Source organism: Astatotilapia calliptera, chromosome 4 (genome assembly GCF_900246225.1).
Source record: "Astatotilapia calliptera chromosome 4, fAstCal1.2, whole genome shotgun sequence".
Taxonomy (NCBI): domain Eukaryota; kingdom Metazoa; phylum Chordata; class Actinopteri; order Cichliformes; family Cichlidae; genus Astatotilapia; species Astatotilapia calliptera.
In genome coordinates, this window is record NC_039305.1 from 4,580,935 (window position 1) to 4,603,719 (window position 22,785).

The following is a 22,785-nucleotide window of genomic DNA, read 5'->3' on the forward strand; positions in this document are numbered from 1 at the left end:
GTGAGAACGTGTTGGAGTACCATAGATAACTCCCATGTGAGCTGTGTCCTCGGAAATCTGGACTCGTGTGGAGTTTCCATGGAAAAAGCGGTAAGAACTTTACACCACTATATTCAAATAAATAGACTATTACTGAAATACAAGTGTTCTATTATAAACTATGACATAAATCTAGAGGTGCTATTAACAGGTTTTATAAAGGACACCTCCTTGCCTTTATAGTCTTATTCTTGAGCATTTTTAGTTCTCTAACATCAAGAAGTTGGTATGTGTTTCATGGTTTCTAACAAGCCTTTTACAGTTACATTAGTTAATTACACCCAGGGTTTAACCATCCACTGAGAACTAAAACTCAGCAGAGGCTTTGAAAGCTGTTTGTCGGTGACCAGATATCACCTGCTGATAAAGTGGGTTCGTTTATAAAGTGCTTTTTTAGTTTTCTCAGTGTCCATCGCTCCTTTGTACAACGCATCCACTTAACACACTGTTTGCTGCTACAACTACACATGTTTCTTTTCCAAATATTTATTTATAAGTGACTTATGTATGTATGTATGTATATATATGTATATATTGTACTATTCTTAGTTAGCGTATTGTCTGTCTTGTCTTAATGTTGGTTTAAAATGGAGCACTGTAACAAAAAATAATTTCCCCCAGGGATCAATAAAGTATTCTGATTCTGATTCTGATTCTTTTAATGCCTGTTTATCCTTTTTAACCCAGATTGGTCTCTCTGAAGGGAAACACAAGCTCCAACAGCTCTGTGCTCAGGAAACAAACTACATTTGCATATTTTGTGCACAATATTGCAATGGCGTAACATTATATTGAGCAGCAGTAGCCCACATTAATATCACCAGGTAACGTGGGCATGTTTCCTGAATCAGCAGCAGGGGTTAAACAGGTGAGCAAGATGAATGCAGGTACACCGAGGTTCCGTCGACCTGATTGCTGGTGTCATGAGGAAAATGTAGGCTTGTTATTTATGTTACAGAAACACAGAGATGAGACCAGGTGGAATTTTAATTTAATTTAATTTTCACCAGCCCTCCAAACAGTACTGAAGACCGAAGTCCAGTCTTAATTCCGTTAATCTAATGAGAGAACATGGCATTTCCTGGAACAAAAGCAGCATCCAAGTTTGGGTCCATCCTTGGTGGAAAAGAGATTTATATATTTGTTGAAGTAAAATATTTGTTATTTGTTTTTGCTTTTATTGGTGGGTAAATATTTAAGAGAAAGACAAGTTATAAGTGAACTTGTCTGTCTTAATCAGAAACAAAAGAAATTATTACAAAGTCTAAATTAATATTGCTACGCTGCTATTTCAAGAAAGATGTTAGCAAAACTTTGGTCCTGACCAAGAAAGAGAGTATAGCTCAAGAAATCAGTCAGAATTTCCACATAGGTCCACACACTAGCCACTAAGACCAAAGACAAAGTGGCACACTTTTATACTCTTTGGCCTCACCTTAAGTACTCTCATGTCTAATTGCTAAATGCACCACAGACCCATGTAGCAAACCCTAATAAGCCTCCTAGAACCACCATAATTAAATAAAATTCTTTTTGGAATTTCAGTTCTCTGTCCCTTTGTTTGTTCTCAAAAGACACAGACTGTTTTTTCTGTACTTATCACTTCATCGCTGTATAAAATGGAATCTCTAGGAAAGCTTTCTTTTTGTCTTCTGTCTTCAGACCTTCATTCAGAGAGTTATAGATGTTTTCCCATGAGTTCATCTCTGAGCTCCAAAGTGAAGCTCTCGCTCTGATGAATTGTGAGATTTCAGTTTTGTTGGCTTTAGCCAGACTGATGCTGTCTTTACAGATGGAGTAGATGTCCATCCCAAGAAATAAAGCATTTAGTGCAATTGCACCAGCTCTGGCTGTCTTAGAGAGAGCAAGGGACCCTTTGAATGATGCCTGACTCATTTCCTGGATTTCCGAAGCCATCTTGGGTGCATTACTTAATGCTTTACTTTCCTGGGCCACCATCTTGCCAGAACCTGCAATCAGGTTTTTAGATTTTATCAATTTAACATCTGAAGCATCTTTAACCAGTGATCGAATGCTCAGTCCAACTGACCCAACTTTTTCAAAGCCAAAGCACATATCTTTATAAAAACCCACTTCTTTGTCAGCAGTTGATTGATTGATTACCTCTCCCAGACAATCCTGAATACTTTGCACATCTTTCCTGAACTTTTGGAGTGCATCATTGGCTTTGTTTCTCTGCTGGTGATTAACTCCAATCTCTGTGAATGTGGTCACAGCACTGTTGGTTCCACTCAAGATTCCCATTACTGTCCCACCTATTAACAGACCCAGAGATGCGCCTGCTGTTACAGGACTTAACGCCAAACCAACAATGGACAGCACACCTCCAACTGCTCCCACTGAGCTGCCTGTTATGCTAGAGATTTTTGCTCCCTTATTCATTCTATCTAACTGAACAGCACACTGCTCCAGGTCTTCTAGAAACTTCAGCATCCTCGGCTGTCGGTTTTGGACCTCTTTGATGAAGTCAGAACAGGACTTTTCCTGGAATAAAAACACCATCCGGAAGTTTGTGTCCATCCTTAGTAAAGAAGAGGAAAGTTTTAAACTTCATTTTATTCTGTTAATTGAGAGTGATTAGTTAAAAGATAGACAAGAACAATGTAAAAGAAAATAAAAACAAAATATTTACATTTAAAATAAAAATAAAATATTCTCATAAAATTAAAATATTTATTTTTTAAATTTGAAAACAATGTGACAGACTGGCGATTTGTCGAGGGTGTACCCTGCACTTGCCCTATGGTAGCTGGGATAGGCTCCAATCCCCCTGCTAAACTGAATTAGATAAGTGGAGGAAAATGGATGGATAGATTTGCATGTGGTTCAAATATGTCCTTTTGTCTATAAAGATGATTGAGATATATCAAGAACATGAGTCCAGCTCAGAAAATCAACAGTAGCAAAATCTCTGTAGATATCCATGATAAATTTAAAGTGAAATACAGATCGAGCTTCAAATAAATTTCAAAAGCTTCAAACATTCCCTAGAACAGTGGAAAGACTTCCTGGCTCAATAAAACAAAAAACAACGATAGCTTCTCAGTGGCAGACACAAGTAGACTGTTGAAACCTGAGGTTATAGGTAAATAGAAAAATATATCTAAAAGCAGCATTGGGGAGTAACAGAATACATGTACTGGTGTTAGGTATTTAAAATACAAAATATGAGTAACTGTATTCCGTTACAGTTACCGTTTAAAAAGGTGATAATTAGTATACAGTTACTTTGTTGAAATAAATGGATTATACAGAGGTCTTTTCCTGTTTCATATGTTCAGCTATCCCCTCTCTAATTTTGGTAATTCCACACATTGGCAAAACCCTAACTAGCACAAAGGAGCCAGCAGTGCATGAACAGGAATGCATTTCTTACACGGAAATTCCGACACCATTTCATATTTAAACAAAAAAGCGGTGGGCAAAATCTGACCGTTCAATGCAAACTCTGTTTGCCAGAAACCAAGCTGCTCTCAGCGTCAAAAGACTCCAACCTAAAGAAACATCTAAGTAAGTTGTTTACTTACGTTAGCCTACTGCAGCTACCTTGTTTTAGTTGTGGTAGCTACCTGGGTTATGTGCCACTTCAGGGTTTTCGATGTGCTATTGCTGTGTGAGTTATTACTATTACTGAAGGCTACTCGCCACCAAGCTAAAATTGATAGCTGGCGTTAGCTGAGGTTAGTTCATAGACTTGATGGACAGCATTAACAACCTGCTAGCTGCAAATAATCATGTGCAGTTCTGAAAGTCTATGAACTAACGCCAGTTAACAATGTTAGCTCAGTGGCAAGTAGCCTTCAGTAATAGTAATAAAATCACACAGCAATAATACACTCATGTAGTTGTAAAAAGCATGACAATATATTAAGTAATCCAAAGTATTCAGAATATGTTACTCACATTGAATAACTTACCGGAATAGGTTACAATATACATTTTGGGGCATGTATTCTATAATCTGTAGTGGAATATATTTTAAAAGTAACCTTCACAACACTGTCTAAAAGCATCTTTTCACTTTGTCATTATGGCCTACAAAATCAAGGCTGTTGAAAAGAAGAAAATGACATATTTCTTATAAAATGTACTTTCTAGCAAACATGAGGGAGGTCTAACAACGTAATTAAGACATTCCTACCGGATTTCATTGAGCTGGTTAATACGACAAAGCATGTCTTGTATGTCACTTTCAGGCAAATCAGTGTTGATGTCTACGTGAACTTCATTCATCATCAAGGGAAAGGCACTGATGCTGATTTTAGAGACACAATATGAAATATGTTAATGTTTTATATAAAGTGCATAGTTTCTTTTTTATTTGAATCAGAGGAATTCTGTTGTTCATGATGTCGTTTACCTTTTTTCAAATCTGTCACAGATTATCTTGGAGACTTGTACGTATCTGTCAAACTGATATTTCAGCACCTCCAAATTCTGAAGTTTGGGAAGGAAGAAGACTTTTGCATCTCTTTTAAACTCCAGTAGCAGAGGGCAGATCAGTTTTGCATGTATGATGACAATTTGAACATGTTCACTGTGTTTGGGCAGCTGTACCACCTGGTTTTGAGTGAACACATTCAGTGAGGTCACTGCAAGCTTCTCCACTGCATCCAAGAAGAGGTCAAGCTTCTCCAGACCATCCAAAGTGTTTTTTAACACTTCGTCCAGCTCCTTCTCCAACTCTGCACCTTTGCTCTCTGGACTCAACATCTTGTTGAGCTTTTCCAACTCAGTCTTCCTTGCTTCCATCCATTTAGGGAATGTCTTGCAGAAAGTTCCTACTGTCTCAATGTGGCCTAATGTTTCTGTGATGTATGTGCACAAGGCCTCGTTGAACCTTTTGCTGTAACACAAAACAACAATTTGCCTCATTTACTGAAACATGCACAGTAAATTGTTTACTGCTATGTATTTCAGTGAATCAGAATTTTTAACATTTACCATCAGAATAATTTGAATTTCTTTTTTCTTTCGTTTTTTTCAAACAGGACAATTGGACAAATAAATAACTGTAAATAAAATGGTTATTTCTAATACATGGTTGAAAACCCTATACTGACAGTGACAGCCGGAAGTATTGAACTCCTGTACTCCTGGGTTTTCCTCTACTCTTTATTTAATTTGGACATTTAATTTATTTTATGTTCAGTAAAATGAAGCGTAAAAGACGGTTTACCCTTAGACCTTAGGGCTAGTTAACAAATTCCTCTATTAACTAAATCTGAATGGGACACAGGGCAATGGAAGAATAATGCTACTTTTATACATGTTTGAATTGCAATAAGTATGTTTTAAAACATCATCTGCATGTACATGAATATCTGAAGAAGAATTTTTGTTGTTGTTTAAAGACAGATTTCAGTTTCCTTTTTTCACTAAATCTTGACCTTGATCCCACTGTATTAAAAAAAAGTTTTAGTATAGCTCTTGCCCATCGGGAGGAGTTGCGCTTTCTGAATACTCTTATTTATTGACTGATATATCAACAGGCACCCCCAAGGTCCCAAAGAGCAGTAATAACCAAATTTAAATTACTAATAGAACTCAGGGTGCTAAAAGGGTTCTCTCACCCCAACCGGTCGCAGCAGATGGCCCCGCCCCTCCCTGAGCCTGGTTCTGCCGGAGGTTTTTTCCTGTTAAAAGGGAGTTTTTCCTTCCCACTGCCACCAAATTGCTTGCTCATAGGGGGTCATATGATTGTTGGGTTTTTCTCTGTATCTATTTTTGTACAATCTACTGTGCAATATAAAGCGCCTTGAGGCGACCGTTGTTGTGATTTGGCGCTATATAAATAAAATTGAATTGAATTGAATTCAAAGTATTCTATGATATGATTCAGCCACTGCCAGTAATATGACTTTATAATTGCTAATGCAAATTCAGCAATGAAATTGAAATGCTCTTCCTTGATTCATGATAATAAGACGGATGTCTGCATATTTAAAACACAGATTTATCTAAAAGTGATAGTAGTGAAAGTGTAAATTGTAACTTGTATCCCTTACAGACCGTCCTTTCTCCTTCTCTGGTGTGTAAAAATGCTGACAGTCACACCTCTGTTTTTAACGCTGTCCCTGTGTTGTCCAAGGTGAGATATGCATTTGATTTCTTATATAGGTTTCCTTTGACAGCATTAGGTAAAAGCTGCTGGGGTGTAAGATAAAGGATCTGGAAGTCTTTCAAATACTGTCCTCTTGTGGTATAGTGTTGTGATTACAGTGTATGAAGCTACAATAAATACATATAATTCATTGCAGTCTTTGATTTCCCTATGTATATGTGTTATGTGTTGACAGTAGAAAAAACATCTGGACTTGTTCCATATTTGAATATCCTTAGAATATGACTGTGATTATTTTTGTTAATATAGTAGATTTAAGTATTACCATTTTTGCTAATACTTCAGCATAACTGTTTTGTTTTTTACTTTACCTTGTTTCTGACATCCTGAGGTTTTTGTTGACTTCAATTATCAGCTGGAAAAAGAAAAAAATCCAGAGTTTTTTTTATGGTTTCTTTTTTAAAAATCACATTTTAAAGGAATGGCTAAGAAAAACTTATCATATCACATACCAGAACATACCCTTTGCTGCTTTCTTTTAACTTTGTTTTTATCATGTTATAACTCTCCGTACTTGGTAGTACATAATAAATCTATCTCTTCCACTTATCCTTTATCGGGGGGCTGGAGCCTACCGCAGCATAATACACACTAGACAGTTCACCAGCCTGTTGCAGGGCTAACACATAGGAACAGGCAGCCATTCACACTTATGAACAATTTAGAGTTACCAATTAACCTAACCCCACTGACTGCATGTCTTTGGACTCTGGGAGGAAGCCAGAGTATCTGAAGAAAGCGCATGCAAACACAGGGAGAACATGCTAACTCCACACGGTGTTTCCAAGACCATGTCCTCATGTAAATGGATTTATGATGACCAACAAACACAGAATTTACATAATTGACAATGAAAAAATTCAAAAAAAGAAATGGTATGGTTAGAGTTCCTACCCACCTAAATATGGTTTTATTTCCTGCTTGTTATATATAATCTGCAAAGATAAAAGTTTTTTTTAAAACTTAAAAAAAAAATTTAAACCCTCAATGAAAAGCATTTTACTCAATTTCATGAAGTTTTACGTTAATACAGTTGGGTTAAGGTCACATAACCATTAACAGTGTCTCCAAAGGTAATAGTAAGTACTGTTCAGATATTTTTCTCATTAGATATGTGTTGCATAATTTTTTTGCTCTGGCTACAGCCACTTATCTGAACAAACACCTAACGCTCTGATAGGGTCATCCCACATACACGTGATAACTTCAACAGGTATGCAGGAAGAGCATGGGGTTGAGCAGAGCAGAGAGCAGATAAGATAAGCATACTAGCAGAATTTATGATGAGGCTCTGAACTAAAATTCCACAATAAAACATGGTTGTAAAGATGACATTTCAACATATTTAATAAATGTCAAATTTTGAGTGTTGATATATGTAATACTGGGTTTTGTGTGAATAATTAATGAATTTTAAATCCTTACCTAGACAAGTGATTAAGAAAATAAACATATGAATTACAGATTTTATGGGAGTAGAGACTCTACTAAGATTTAAAGTACTTCACAGGCATTGATCTGTTGATCTATTGCTCTCCAGTTGCCAAAAAGTACTAAAATGGTTTTGTTTTTCTTTTGGTTTTTTTGCATTGGTGTGATAAATGACCATCTAGACTAGAGGTGTCGAACTCCAGTCCTTGACGGCTGCTGTCCTGAAACTTTTAAATGTGACCCCACTGCAACACACCTGGTCATTAGCAAGACTCTATAGGACTCGACTGCATGCAGAAGTGGCAAATCTTACCCTACTCAAGTAATGTTAAATAAATTTAAGTAAATGTAAGTGTTTGGAAAATTGTACTTCTAAAAGTACTGTTATTGCACCATGTTCATTCACTCATGAGCTGCTGTAACATGAATCAAATGGCTGAACTGCCACCTTAGCATGCAGTCAAGTTCTATCGAGTCTTGTTAATGACCTACTAATTTTATTAAGGTGTGTTGCAGCAGGGACACACAGAAAAGTTTCAGGACACGATCCCTCGAGGAGTGGAGTTTAACACCTATGATCTAGACAATGTAATAGTAGTTTAGTTAGGGGAATATATCCATTTATCTAAAGTTATCACTAGAAGCATATTTTAGGCATCACAATGTTGCTACAAGATTTTAGTTAATATTAATAACATCTTAACTGAATTTGCCATTTGTATTTTAAATTTAACCCTAACCCAATGAAAACATTAGATCCAGTTAAGATTTACCGTAATAAAAACCAACTGCAGAGTATTTACAAAATGAATGAATGAAAAAAACAAGTAAATAAATAATCAATGTAGATTTCATAATTTCTTTTCTGATAAAGATAAAATCTTTACCCTCCTCATCTTTTCTAACTGCCCTCAACCCATCAGCAGGACTGGTATATGTTCCTTTTTGCAAGTAGGAATCGGACAAGCCCAGTTAGATCCCCAATATGACCTTTAACAGGAGACAAGCGTGAATTTCTCTGATCAAACAATCAGAAACAGACCTCATGAGGGGGGCCTAAGAGCCTGAAGTTCTCTGGTGGGCCCTGTACTCATTGCCTGGTACCATGGAGCCTTACTGCCATTTGCCATTTAATACCAGAAATTGCAGGTCCACCATTGGTATCCTATGCTTTTCATAGATTAGAGCTCATGTGACAAACATGAAAGGGTCTGGAGAAGCCTTGGAGAGCATTGTTCAGCATGACCAGTTTGGTGGTGGGTCTGGGGAGGCATATCCATGGAGGGATACACAGACCTTTTGATGAAAAATGCTGGAAGAGTTATGCAATATTTGATTTTCAATCAGTTGTGCTATACAATACATGATGAACCAGCTAAACATAGCTAACACTCGTCGCAAACACATTTTCTCCCACTAGTTTCTCTTGTTTAAACATCTCCTCATATGGGGAAGGAATTCTTTATGTTGTGTCACTAGGGAGCGGGGCTAAGTGTATAAACAGTGTTGGGGAGTAATGGAATACATGTAGCAGCGTTACGTATTTAAAATACAAAATATGAGTAACTGTATTCTGTTACAGTTACCGTTTAAAAAGGTGGCATTCAGAATACAGTTACTTTGTTGAAATAAATGGATTACACAGCGGCCTTTTCCTGCTTCATATGTTAGGCTATGCCCTCTCTATTTTTGGTAAGTCCACGCCTGTGGAAACCCAAACAAAACACGCATTAAGAGGCTCTAATGCCTGTGTCTCAATCTCGCGGCCCATGTCAGCTCTATTTGTGGCCCGCATAATGACGTGAAAAATTGGTTTTAAATGATTATTCAAAAAATGATCTAATATGAAGATAATAGCCAGAGTGTTACAGGCATAGCCCTACAGAATGTAGCCTCATGGGCAGTGTAGTCAGTGCTGCAGGGAGAATGGACTGCCATACCCGTTATGTGTCTGTGAGCGTGAAGGAGGAAGAAAAAGGACAGTCGAAAAGTACGAGCTGTCACCGAGCAGAAACCTGAGATGGAAGCATGCAAATATAATAATAACCACTGCAGCCAAAAAGAGAGCCTGATGAGCCCAGTTGTAAGTAAGCTATTAAGACTCGACTGTACGCTGTGTTCGTGTTTTCCTCCAAAGCCTTTCAACGCCTCTCTCTGTCTGTCACTAGCAAAGTCGACCCAGACAACAAAGTAAAGCTAGTTTTCGGCTACGAGCCCGATGTATTAGCCAGAGGTCGGTTTACTATGATTCGGAGCCGCGGACCTGTTTTATATACGTGCAGAATAATTGGTATGGCGAGTAACCTTAAGTAATAGTAATAAATCACACAGCAATAGTACATTCATGTAGTTATAAAAATCATGATAACATATTAAGTAATCCCAAGTATTCAGAATACGTTACTCTCATTAAGTAATGTAATGGAATATGTTACAAAATACATTTTCGGGCATGTATTCTGTAATCTGTAGTGGAATACATTTTAAAAGTAACCTTCCCAACACTGTGTATAAAGAGGGACGGACAGACTAATTTATGTTTCTGTATATACTGCATAGACTCTATATATGCTGTTACTCCTCTTGCAAGGTAAAGTAAAGCTTTACACCTCTGCTTGGTCTCCATTTGTCATTTGTCATTTTTCTAACACCTCCACAGGCTCAAAAATGACACCCTGGCAGCCATTATGTATCCATATGGATCCTAGGGTTCTCCTGCTGCACGACAATGACTGGCCTTATGGGGCGAGAGTATGGAGGCAGTTCCTGTAAGATGAAGGAACTGATACCACTGACAGGCTCCACATTCGCTTAACCTTAATCAAAAGAAGATCTCTGGGTCATTATGTTTATGAAGCAGGTCTCTCTTGTAGATTACACACTGAGTCCCAATGGAATTACCTACGGTTAAATAAAAAATAGTCATAAAATATGTTTCTGTCCATCCGACACCACCAGGTTGCACCTCAGACTGTCCTGTGATGCCCAAAATTGTTATGGACATTTTGACGCAAACAGTATTTTAAACTGTATACCACCTTGATCTAAATTGAGGCTAACTAACCATATTTTGAATGAAAACTTGTGATGTTGTTCCTAATGCTTCAAAAGCAACAGCACTGTATGATGTTTATTTACAAGACTCTACTGCAAAGATTAACCATATGTTCCCTTTGGTCTTAAATTTAAACAGTGCACTCAGTGTCAGGTCACGGGAAATGTGGTGGAATTGAACTCAGAAACGTCTTGCTGTGAGGCAACAGTGTTAACCACCGTGCAGTCCTTTGAACATACTTTACATAATTTATGAACACGTATTACATGCCAAAATTATTGTACAGGTTTTATTTTATTCATTCCTTGCTGTAAATAAACTTGCCAGTTTTAAATAGTGTAAAGAGTCTTTACCTTTTCCCCAGCTTCCTACTTTCTTCACTTGGCGCTTGTGGCTTCTGTTATTGCTACAACTTGGTTGGTTTTGCTTTCACCTTAAAAATGATAAAACCACATATAAACCATGCCCACATCTCAAGGTGTGGCTCCTCTGTAAGGCACAGGTGTCAAACTCCAGTCCTTGAGGGCCGGTGTCCAGAAACGTTTAAATGTGTCCCTGCTGCAACACACCTGAATTAAATTAGTAGGACATCAGCAAGACTCGACAGAACTTGTCTGCATGCTGAGGTGGCGACTCCTAACCCTACAAAAGGAAATTTAAATAAATGCATGTAAATGTAAGTGTTTGGAAAAATTTACTTCTAAAAGTAGTGTTATTGCGCCATATAGTGATGGCCCGTTTATAGCTGAAGCTCAGGAGCATGTGTAAAAAAAATTAACACACTGCTTCAGAAACACTGCGCCAAGACTTGGTTCGTCTGAACAGAGTCACATGATAAATGACCTCCGAAGCTTCATTCAGCACGTCACTGCTTCACTACCTCCCATATGGAAAAGATATATATAAATCTCATAAAGTTTGTATCTGTCTTGTGTGAAACTTGTATGAAAAGCATACAAGAGTGAAAACAGATATAAGATCCCTAGAAAAATTATATAAATGAAACTTGTGTGTTTTGGATACTTACTAAAACAATATATGAAAGTGTCCACTTTCATGAGTAAATCACGTAAGCCTTATATTATTATAAGCCTTATATGATGGGGCAACCGTGGCTCAGGGGGTTGGGAAGCACATCTGTAACCGGAAGGGCTCTCTGTCCTGGTCGTTGTGTCCCTGGGCAAGACACTTTACTCTACCACCTACTGGTGTTGGCCAGAGGGGCCGATGGTGCGATATGGCACGGCATGGATATGATTGAGTATGATGACGACCTTATTGCTGATCTCTTTAATCTCGCTCACGATTACTACAAAAAACAAGCAATACCTGAAAAAGAAATGAAAAAAATATGGTAAACATGTGCATTAGTGTTTGTGTTTGTACTCAATAATGCTCCTCAGGTGCCAGAGGCAGACAGAGGACCCAGGAGTCTTGGGGCACACGCAGCCCTCCAAACAGTACTGAAGACCGAAGTCCAGTCTTAATTCCGTTAATCTAATGAAAAAAATAATTTTCCAAAATTTATAAGATTTATCTGTATTAAATTTAGAATCCGCGTACCGTACAGATAATTTGAATTTTACTTAATGTTACTTGCTATATAATGAAAATAGTAAAGCATAAAACACATTGCGAATACAATTTCAAAAAAAGAAACAAACTAATGACCAAAAATCACAGCTCGTAAACAGCCTGTAATCAGTTAAGACCAAAGCTTTGAAAAGCAGATTCCAGTTTTTAAACTTAATCACAGAATTCACAAAAGAAAAAGGGAAAAAATTCTGATATGATTCATCTTCTCATTGTCACATTTATATCATTTATATCTCCGTAATATTATTAATAAAATGTATTGCTGCATGACGTTTGCACTATAGCATACATTTAGAAAACAGTGGAGCACACTGTGGTTCAGTTTTCCCATCTAATGCAGTCCTGTCTGTTTACTGATCGATTACCCTATAACTCAAATTTATGTTTCACTTTGATCAGATGAAAGTTTAATTTGTTTTTCTCTAAAAATCTAACTCTTTATAAAAGGATAAAATGGCAAGTGTAGAATCCTTAGTTTTTCATCATTAGGCATCATTAATGAGGAAAAGAGTGTATATTCTGACATTTTTGCTGATCTAGTGTTTTGGACACTAGTCCAAGTCTAAAGACACGCAAAGGATACTGCCAAACTGTCCCAGTGGGTCCATCCTTGGTGGAAAAGAGATTTATATATTTGTTGAAATAAAATATTTGTTATTTGTTTTTGCTTTTATTGGTGGGTAAATATTTAAGAGAAAGACAAGTTATAAGTGAACTTGTCTCCCATATGGAAAAGATATATATAAATCTTATAAAGTTTGTATCTGTCTTGTGTGAAACTTGTATGAAAAGCATACAAGAGTGAAAACAGATATAAGATCCCTTGAAAAATTATATAATGAAACTTGTATGTTTTGGATATTTACTAAAACAATATATGAAAGTAATGAGAAAGTGGACACTTTCATGAGTAAATCATATAAGTTTTTACTATTTCTTTTATATGGGCTGTCTTAATCAGAATCAGAAACAAAACAAATTATTACAAAGTCTAAATTAATATTGCTACGCTGCTATTTCTGAGAGCAACAAGAAAGATGTTAGCAAAGCTTTGGTCCTGACCAAGAAAGAGAGTATAGCTCAAGGAATCAGTCAGAATTTCCACATAGGTCCACACACTAGCCACTAAGACCAAAGACAAAGTGGCACACTTTTATACTCTTTGGCCTCACCTTAAGTACTCTCATGTCTAATTGCTAAATGCATCACAGACCCATGTAGCAAACCCTAATAAGCCTCCTAGAACCACCATAATTAAATAAAAAAAAAATTGGAATTTCAGTTCTCTGTCCCTTTGTTTGTTCTCAAAAGACACAGACTGTTTTTTTTTCTGTACTTGTCTCTTCATTGCTGTATAAAATGGAATCTCTAGGAAAGCTTTCTTTTTGTCTTCTGTCTTCAGACCTTCATTCAGAGAGTTACAGATCTTTTGCCATGAGTCTATTTCTGAGCTCCAAAGTGCAGCTTTTGCTCTGATGAATTGTGAGATCTTAGTTTTGCTGCCTTTAGCCAGACTGATGCTGTCTTTACAGATGAAAAAGATATCTAATCCAAGAAAGAAAGCATTGAGTGCAATGAGAGCTGCTCTGGCTGTCTTTGAGAGAGCAAGTGACCCTTTGAATGCTGCCAGACCCACTTCTGGGATTTCTGAGGCCATCTTGGGGGCTTTACTTTCCTGGGCCACCATCTTACCACAACCTGTAATCAGGTTTTTAGATTTTATCAATTTAACATCTGAAGCATCTCTAACCAGTGATCGAATCCTCAGTCCAACTGACCCAACTTGTTTAAAGCCAATGCACATATCTTTATAAAAACCCACTTCTTTGTCAGCAGTTGGTTGATTGATTACCTCTCCCAGACAATCCTGAATACTTTGCACATCTTCCATGAACTTCGGGAGGACATCATTGACTTTGCTTTTCTGTGTGCGTTTAACTCCAATCTCTGCTGCAGTGGTCACAGCACTGTTGATTCCACTGGGGAGATATAAATATATAACATAATAAAACAATGTTTTTTCATTTTTTCATATATATATTTTAAGTAATAAAATCTGTGAATTTTTATTGTTATTCAGTTCTTTGTTTTGCTCTTTGACAGCTAAAACCATGTTTAAATGTACATGTACTTGATTAAAGCAATGTGTGGCTTACAAAACCTCTTTACTTTTTTACAAAAATTAAGGCAGTTTTGAAGGCAAGAGGGGTCCAACGTAGTAACAACAAGGTGTACCTGTGAGGTTATATCAGTAATAGTCATGTTAAACACGATGTGATAAAAAAATTTACTTTCACCATTGTTTGAATTTACTTTATCTTCAGCAGGATGTGCCTATATCAGATCTCTGCCTCTCGGGCTGTAACCACAGCTGTGGGAAGATTTTAATCTGAAGCTTGCAAACCAAACAAAAGTGTAACAGGTTGCTTTAGGTGTGAGAACAGATTTAAAAAGGTGTCTACTTCTATGATGTCAGCCAACTGTAAACCATCTAATCCCTGTTTGCATTTTGCGCTCCTGTTCCTTTATCATATGACTGACTGAATTACGTGAAACATTGATTATCCTGTAAAACACCTAACATAAGAGGAGGAACAGTGCAACTTATTGCATTACTGATGATACAGCAGCTGGGATCCAACCAGAACTGTGCATACATGCAAATATATTAGTTTATGAATTTATTTCAAATCTTAAAAGAAATCTTTGCTTTCAACTGAGAAACATTTGTTGTTGTTACATATTGCAATACTTGCATTACTTGAAATTGTTGCTTCAGCATCTTGCAGCAGTTTCTTCACCCACCACAACCACATCTGCTTCTGATAACCTCTGTCTTTGTATTTCTTTTTCTTTGACTCACTTTCTGTTCACTCTGTTTTTCCTTGTACTTTTATCTCAGCACCACGTTCAGCAAGAACAATGACTGCTGAGTTTTTGGTTGTTGGAATTTACATTTTCAACTGTCACATCAAATTACTGACTAAAAGTGGGTTTTACTTGTACGTTTATTTGTCTGTTTGTTTTACTTTAAGGACAATATGCACATATACCAATAATGACCTTGTTAAATACTGTAGCAATAAAATTAAGAGCATCACAGTTGTGGGAATTTTGTTTTGCTTCATCTGGAAGATTTCATCATCATATATTTGCTTTTGAAACTGTAATTACAACTGTGACATGTTTTATAAGTGAAGCTTGCAAATGTGTAAGAGGCCACTGGAAAAGGTATCCATGTTTATCACATTACCAGAGAGTCCAACTAAATGTTCTGACAACAATTTAAATTCTATTTTTATGTAAAATATTGATTCTTAAACAAGAAAAACTACAACATCTATTTTTTGTTTTGTTTTTTGTTTTAGAGTTTTCATCTAGTATCTGCTGCCTATCATCGACCACAGGCATAGCTTTTTAATCATATTCACTAAAACAATTCTGGATATTAACACATTTCATTGGATCAGTTAAAAGTTTATATATCAACAGAGGGACAATTTAAGGATACAAGTATTTATACAAAAAGAAACAGATTACATTTACATTATGATCATTACATGTGATTAGTGCTGCTGTTAAATTACCAGTGCAGTACACACACAGCAGACTGGTCAGACTGGTACAAGAATATTTCATCTGTTCTAAAATCTATGCACCAGAACTTCGTGTAATTACTGTGTAATAACAGAACTATTACAAAAAAAGTTTATATCTGGAAGTAATTATTTTTTTTATTTTATTGCATACTTGATTAAATAATGTTATTAATACGGTTTTATATTTCACTGTGCAAATAAAATGTTCAGCAGAATTATGTACAAATCACATATATTATTCAAATTTGGCATTGACAGATATTTTCTCTGATACTTGATATTGCAGTAATCACAACTCTAGAATATACATTTTTTTTCAGTTGGCTTATTGGCAATTAATGTAATTACAGCATGAGGATGCCTCGCTGCGTGCTGTTACTGAAAAGACCTACAGTCTGACGATTGCTTTCAAACATTTTCCACATTAAACGGCTCTATGATCTGATCATAGTTTCAATCAGCATGAGTCGAGCACTTCAGTGATCAGTAATTTACAACTGTTTCATTGCAGTTTTTTTTTTAATCATTCAGCAGATGGTTCTACCCTTTCTGCTTCACTCTGTTTCTTCACCTCCATCTCCAGATAAATTGGAATCTCCAGAACAGCCTTCTTTTTTTCTGATGTTGGCAAACCTTCATTCAGAGAGTCATGCATCTTCTGCCATGAGTCGATCTCTGAACTCCAAAGTGCAGCTCTGGCTCTGATAAATTGTGAGACTTCAGTCTCGCTGCCTTTAGCCAGACTGATGCTGTCTTTACAGATGAAGAAAATATCCATGCCGAGGAAGAGAGCATTAACTGCAATGAGACCTGCTCTTGCTGACTTGGAGAGTGCAAGGGTCCCTTTGGCTGCTGCCTGACCAATATCTGGGATATCTGAAGCAACCCTGGGTGCATTACGTAAGGCTTGTCCTTCTTGAGCCACAACTTTCCCAGCACTCGTGAGCAGCTCTTCAGTTTGTAACATCTTAACAGCAGAAGCGCTATCAACAAGTGCATCAATACCCTTTCCAATAGCACCAGCGTTTTTGGCAATCTTGCCAACTCCCACAACTATATTTATGTCAAGTGCGTCCAGTTTGGCGATGGTTTGACTGGTAACCTCCTCCAGACAACTCTGGAGACTCTGTACATCCTCCATAAAGTTCTTGAAGACTTCAGAGGCTTTCTTTCGTTGTGTAGCATTTACTCCAACCTCTGTTGCAGTGGTCACAACACTGTTGACTCCACTGGTGATTCCCAGCCCGACTCCAGTCATTGTCAAAGCTAGAGAAACTCCTGCTGTGAAAGGAATTAATGCCAAACCAACAATGGACAGCACACCTCCAACTGCCCCCACGGAGCTGCCTGCCACACTGGAAATCTTTGCCCCCTTATTCATTTTGTCTAACTGAACAGCTGTCTCCTCCAGCTCCTTTAGAAACTGCAGCATGGTGGGCTGTCGCTTGTCGAACTCACTAATGAACCCATGGCACGGTTCCTCCTGGAACAAGAACACCATTCGGAACTGCTCGTTCATCCTGAGAGAAGAAATTTAAAAAGAATTAGTGGGGTGACACATTTTAAAATGTCACCATGTTATTGCAATATTAACAATATTTAGGTTTAGTTTTTAAGGTTACATGACCAACAAAAACATGTCACGTGTCCTGCAAAACATTTTTTTGGTTGCAGGGATATAAGTCCTCCCTGCAGCCCATGAACAAGACTAGAGGTTTAACCTCCTACGACCCAAACTCTTTCAAGTCATGCATTTTTAATTTCTCTTTGCTATTTGGGCTGATTGGGACCTGGTGAATGTAAAAAACAAAGAATTACTTGATTTTTTTTTTTTTTTTTACCTGATTTTTGTTTCTGAGAGAAATGAGATCCACATATGAGGACATTCGTTTTAAATTTTGATAGAGCAGTGGCAGTATAATGTCCTCGTAAGTGGATATCAGGACCTTGTAGAGCAAAATTTTGTATTTTGGTCTAGACAACCCAAATTGTTATGTCCACATATGTGGACGCCAGGTCCTAGGAGGTTAAGAAACATCTACAATGGCTTCACTTTTCAGATCCAGAAGCTACATCGTTTTTTGTATAGTGTAGTGTCCAGGCAAGCATGTTTATCAGGGGTCTCGAACTCCAGGCCTCGAGGGGCAGTGTCCTGCAGGTTTTAGATGTGTCCTTGATCCAACACAGCTGATTTAAATGGCAAAATTATCTCCTCAACTTGTCTTGAAGTTCTCTGGAGGCCTGGTAATGAACTCATCATTTGTTTCAGGTGTGTTGGCCCAGGGTGAGATCTAAAACCTGCAGGACACTGGCCATCGAGGCCTGGAGTTCAAGACCCCTGATGCACTAGGAGTGAAACCGGTCTCACTGCAGCGGCAATGTCTACGTCACAGCACCAACATCAAAGGACATCTTATGCAGGCCTGTAGGACACCAGCAGTATCTGAGCCCTGAGATGAAGAAAAAAAAAGAAAAAACAAGTTCTGCACTGACACATATTTGGGAACAGAAAAACTTACCTGATCTCATCGAGCTGATTTACGTGATCAAGCATTCTCTGTACGTCATCCTCAGACAAATCCACATCAAGATCAACCACAGTTTCTACAGCCATCTTCAGACCAAAGTCACTGAAGCAGCTGTGAAGAACGCAGGTCAACTTATTTTATACAATAGATGATACTTAATGTGCAAAATTCCTTAATATTTTGTATATCATTTATTTGTTTACCTTTTGTCCAACTTCTCACAGATTGTCTTGGAGGTCTGTATGTATCTGTCCAGCTGATATGCCAGCACTTCCACATTCTGGAGTTTGGGAAGGAAGAAGACGTTGTCGTCTCTTTTAAACTCCAGCAGCAGAGGACAGATCACTCGTGCAGCCAAGATGACAGCCTGAACATACTCAGGACTGATCCCTTCTGGAAGTTGTAACACCTGGTTCTCCGTGAACACATGCAGCGAGGTCACTGCCAGCTTCTCCACTGCATCCAGGAAGCTGCTGAGACTCTCCAGGCCACTTGCAGTGTCATTCAACACTTCAGTCAGCTCATTCTCCAGCTCTACACGCTTGCTGTCTACATTCACAGTCACCTTGCTCTTCATATACTCCACAAAGGCTTTACCTTTTTCCTCTGATTTAGTAACATGGTTGACGTTTAGGTCAAGTGCTTCAAGTCTATCTTTGATATCCCTCATCATTTCTACCTCGGTGTCTCTCCAGAGCATCCATTTAGAGAACATCTCACAGAATGCTCTCACTGTGTGGATGTAGGTGAGGGTGTCTGTGGTGTAGCGGCACAAGGCCTCCTGTAGCTCCTTTCTGTAACACAAAGCATCATCTGTTTGTGAGGTTTCTAGGGGAATTCAAACAAAACTTGTACATGACAGCTCGGTCGCAGAGCTCAGTATAAAGTGCACTACATAACAACTTTAATAGTTTAAACACTTTTATTTAAAATGTACAGCACAGCACAGAGTCCAACACAAACCAAAAAATACTTCAGATTTTGTTTTGCTAGTAGTGCTAAGTGGGTAGGCACTTTGTCCACAATAGCTAATATTAGAGATTTTGTACCAAAAATTCAATTTGTGGAAGAATCTTTGTTTAATCTTGGGCTAACATCTCACAGGATTGTCTTTCTCTTTTTAAGTGCCCTTTCGCACTGTCCCTCTTCCCTTCTGTTTTTCTTTTCCTTCCTCTCCCTTTCCTATCCCTCAGTCATGTCTGTCCCATCTGTAACAACTGAAAATAAAATAAAATAAATAATAACAACAAAGGTTAATCAAATGGACCCATACGGCAAGGCCGTGATGACCATTTGGCAAAGTAAATCCATTGGGTATCCTTGTTGGTCTTCAGACAACAATTCTGACGGCTAAAGAACCAAATGGGACAGGCAAAAAAAAAAAAAAAAAAAAAAAAAAAAAAAAATCCTTCCACTACCATGACCTGGATGACTGAGAGCCTACACCTACACAGATGTCTCACTGTGGATTTGATGCAGGATCCAAAATAATCATATAGACTTTCTTCATAGTCAGTTTGAAGTAACGATAACGGGGTTGTTTTTTTGGGGGGGTTTTAAGTGATAACAGTGCCCAGGGGAAAGCAAAAGATGACAACAAGTGTCAGCACTCTTTGGCACCAAAGGACAGTCCTACTCCTGCTTAAGACTGATGGTAAAAATGTAGATTTGGTATTAATGTACCCTTTAAACATTTATATGTTTGTTTTGTAATTTAAGTACTTGAAAACTTTTTGAACCATTTTTAGTAGGTATACTATTACACAGTTGGGGTTTGTTATATTGTGTCTATTGTTCTAGTTCTTGTCTTTATTCTAAAAATGCACTATTATTACAGAGATTTTTAAATAACATGCAACTAAACCTCAGCAAGGGTTTGTCATTGTTTGATTAACAAAGGGTCTCCCAGTTGTGGACTTTTATTAGCTCAGATACACAAACTGGTTTTGTACCAACAAAGGCCTGAAAGTCCCTATTTTGTATTTTAGTAGCTGTTTTTTTATAATATAACCACTAGATGGCGCCAAATTACAAAAGGCTATGGGTCAGTAAATGGAGTTATTAGGACAGGTTTTAATAAAATGGTGTACTGCAATTCTGTGGTTTCTCTTTTTTATACATTTCCTCTGTTTTGTCCTGGTGCTGTTGCTGTACACCAACAGAAGATATAGCTCTTCTTCTTCTTTGGGTGTGTACTGTGGATATTCTGTTTCATCCGTTTCAAATTTATTTAAACTTGAATATTTGTCACCCAATTCCTGTCCTGATGGGACTTTTATTACTTATTATAAAGCCCGACTTCAGACATGCATAAGCAGGTAACATTAATGTGACTAAGTCATTTTGCCCTAGAGGTATTTTCTTCAGGCCTCAATGTTTAGAGTGGTAGAAAAACACCTGGGATATTAATTAGCAGCACACTCATTAGCAGATTGTTAATATTAATGCAACAGTGCTCATGTATCATGTCTGTTACAGTTGCAGTGTTTATGACTTAACCACAAACTTTGTCCTTTAATACATCTCTGTATAAATTTTTTCTATAGCCCCTCCAAACGTTTATGTAAGGAGTCATTGTGATGAAAAGAAAGAAAAAAGCAAAGATATGTTTTTTGGGAGGGGACATTGCATATTTGTACATTTTTTAGGTTTAAAAGATTAAAATATGAAAAAAGACTAAAAGTCTAACTGCTAACAAAGAGACACGTTTTCGTGTAAAAACCAGCAGTCCCATCACAAGTTTTTAAAATTAAATCTAACATGAAAACTTGGATGTAACCGGAACTGCAGCTGATTAAAGTGAAAGAGTAGATACGTAGAAGTAAAGTGGTCCTGTTCCTCCAACGATTCTTTTAAAGTCGCTGGGTGTGTCTTTAAAATAGTTTCTTCCGTGTTTTGTTCTAGTCTGTCACTTAATCAGTACATATATGTATTTTACTACATGCACTCTAAAAGTTTTCCGTGCACCATGAGCCGCCTTACCTTGCCTCAGACATCTTCTTCTTCTCTGTGTGTTGTGTTCAGGTCCTCGCGGAGGTCTCACCTTTATCTGCGCAAAGGAAACAAGAACAGGATGGATCTGAAGCCCGCAGTCCAGCTGTTGTAGAAATTAACAAGCTCCCAATACCACGCCTCGAGTGGACCTGCTGAAATAACTGCGTACCCACTCAGTAATTAAACTGCCCGGTCACAAATGTTAAGTTTCGTTTTCATTTCTCCACATTATGAGCCACACCTGTTTGTGTAACACCTTGGATCATCGACAGTCAGCTGACTTTTGTTTGTTAAGGAGGGTGAAAAAGTTTAGTAGCGACATTTGACGTTCAGGCAACAACAACAACTTGCTCGTCTTGATCAACTGGTTTCCTGATGCTGCCTTCAAGTGTTATCGGAAAATAAAAGTGGTGACTGAAAGGACTTTTCTTAATGAAAACACAACAAACATGTTCCCCCTTAAATCGTAAAGAATTTTATGATACAGTGTTTATTGTACACCGTGTTTTCCTGAAAATGCCCCAATTTTCAGCCAAGTATTTATCAGATTTCTTTTTCTTTCTCTTTTTTTTATCCACGTTTCCCTTCCAAATGAACTCGAACACACCACCTCAAAGTACGGGGGAGACGGATGTACATGCATAATCGAAACTAACCCATCCTGCCACATCCTGCGGGGTTTTTTGTGTGGGGGGGGGGGGGGGGGTGAAGAATAACACTATTTAACATCAAGAGAACGAAACCGGTATGTCAAACACTGGTCATGATTTCTGAGCTCATATGCGACCTTTTACACTCCCACAAATAGTGTTATACATGTGAACAACACTGTTTTGCAAAGTGGTGAAAGAAGCGGGTGAGTAAAAGCCATAATCCTCCTTAATATTGGATTCATTAATGTAAATACTACTTATATACATCATAATTAATTATTAGAGTTTTTTACTTTCAAATGTGCAAATAATAAATTACTAGCTACAGCTTTAAATTAAATGGTGTATGGGGTATAAAGTAAAACATTTGCATCCAAATTTTAGAGAAGTAGATGCAGAATACTGAAGTACGTTAAATCTGTAGTTCAGTAAAATAACCTAACTAAATGTTCTCATTAAATTTCAATATGATTCTATCTATGCTGTCATCTAGTGGGCACTGGATACTGCACATTTAGCAGTACTCCAGTCCAAAAGCATTCCTTGAGCAGGGCATAAGTAGGAACCAATCATATTTTACGCCCCCCTCTGGGCATGCCCCTGTCCATCTCCATGTCCAGTACTGGTTAGCATAATCATTATTATTTAGTTAGATAACTGAAAAGGTGTACCAAACCCAAGGCCTACCAAAATTTCCTAGAAAGAGATTTAAGCATCCAAAATGTTAATGTGAAATGAGCACAAA

General features: G+C 37.6%; 2 protein-coding genes across 3 annotated transcripts; both read right to left on the minus strand.

Moving 5' to 3' along the window:
* Positions 1-1,638: 1,638 nt before the first annotated feature.
* Positions 1,639-2,619, minus strand: LOC113021517 (apolipoprotein L3-like). The gene has a single exon (XM_026166279.1). It carries the CDS (start codon positions 2,578-2,580, stop codon positions 1,639-1,641), a length of 942 nt encoding a protein of 313 aa, XP_026022064.1. The 5' UTR covers positions 2,581-2,619.
* Positions 2,620-15,727: 13,108 nt separating this feature from the next.
* apol (apolipoprotein L) lies at positions 15,728-21,759 on the minus strand. Of its 2 annotated transcripts, none has more exons than XM_026164089.1 (5): positions 21,629-21,759; positions 21,376-21,442; positions 18,597-19,187; positions 18,385-18,504; positions 15,728-17,385 (listed from the first exon to the last, which is right to left on the minus strand). In XM_026164089.1, the coding sequence occupies exons 2-5, from the start codon at positions 21,387-21,389 to the stop codon at positions 16,389-16,391; spliced, it is 1,722 nt and encodes a 573-aa protein (XP_026019874.1). In that variant the 5' UTR covers positions 21,390-21,442; positions 21,629-21,759; the 3' UTR covers positions 15,728-16,388. The 2 variants fall into 2 exon arrangements, with proteins under 2 accessions (XP_026019874.1, XP_026019875.1); XM_026164090.1 differs by lacking the exon at positions 21,629-21,759 and adding an exon at positions 21,557-21,612.
* Between the last annotated feature and the right edge of the window lie 1,026 nt (positions 21,760-22,785).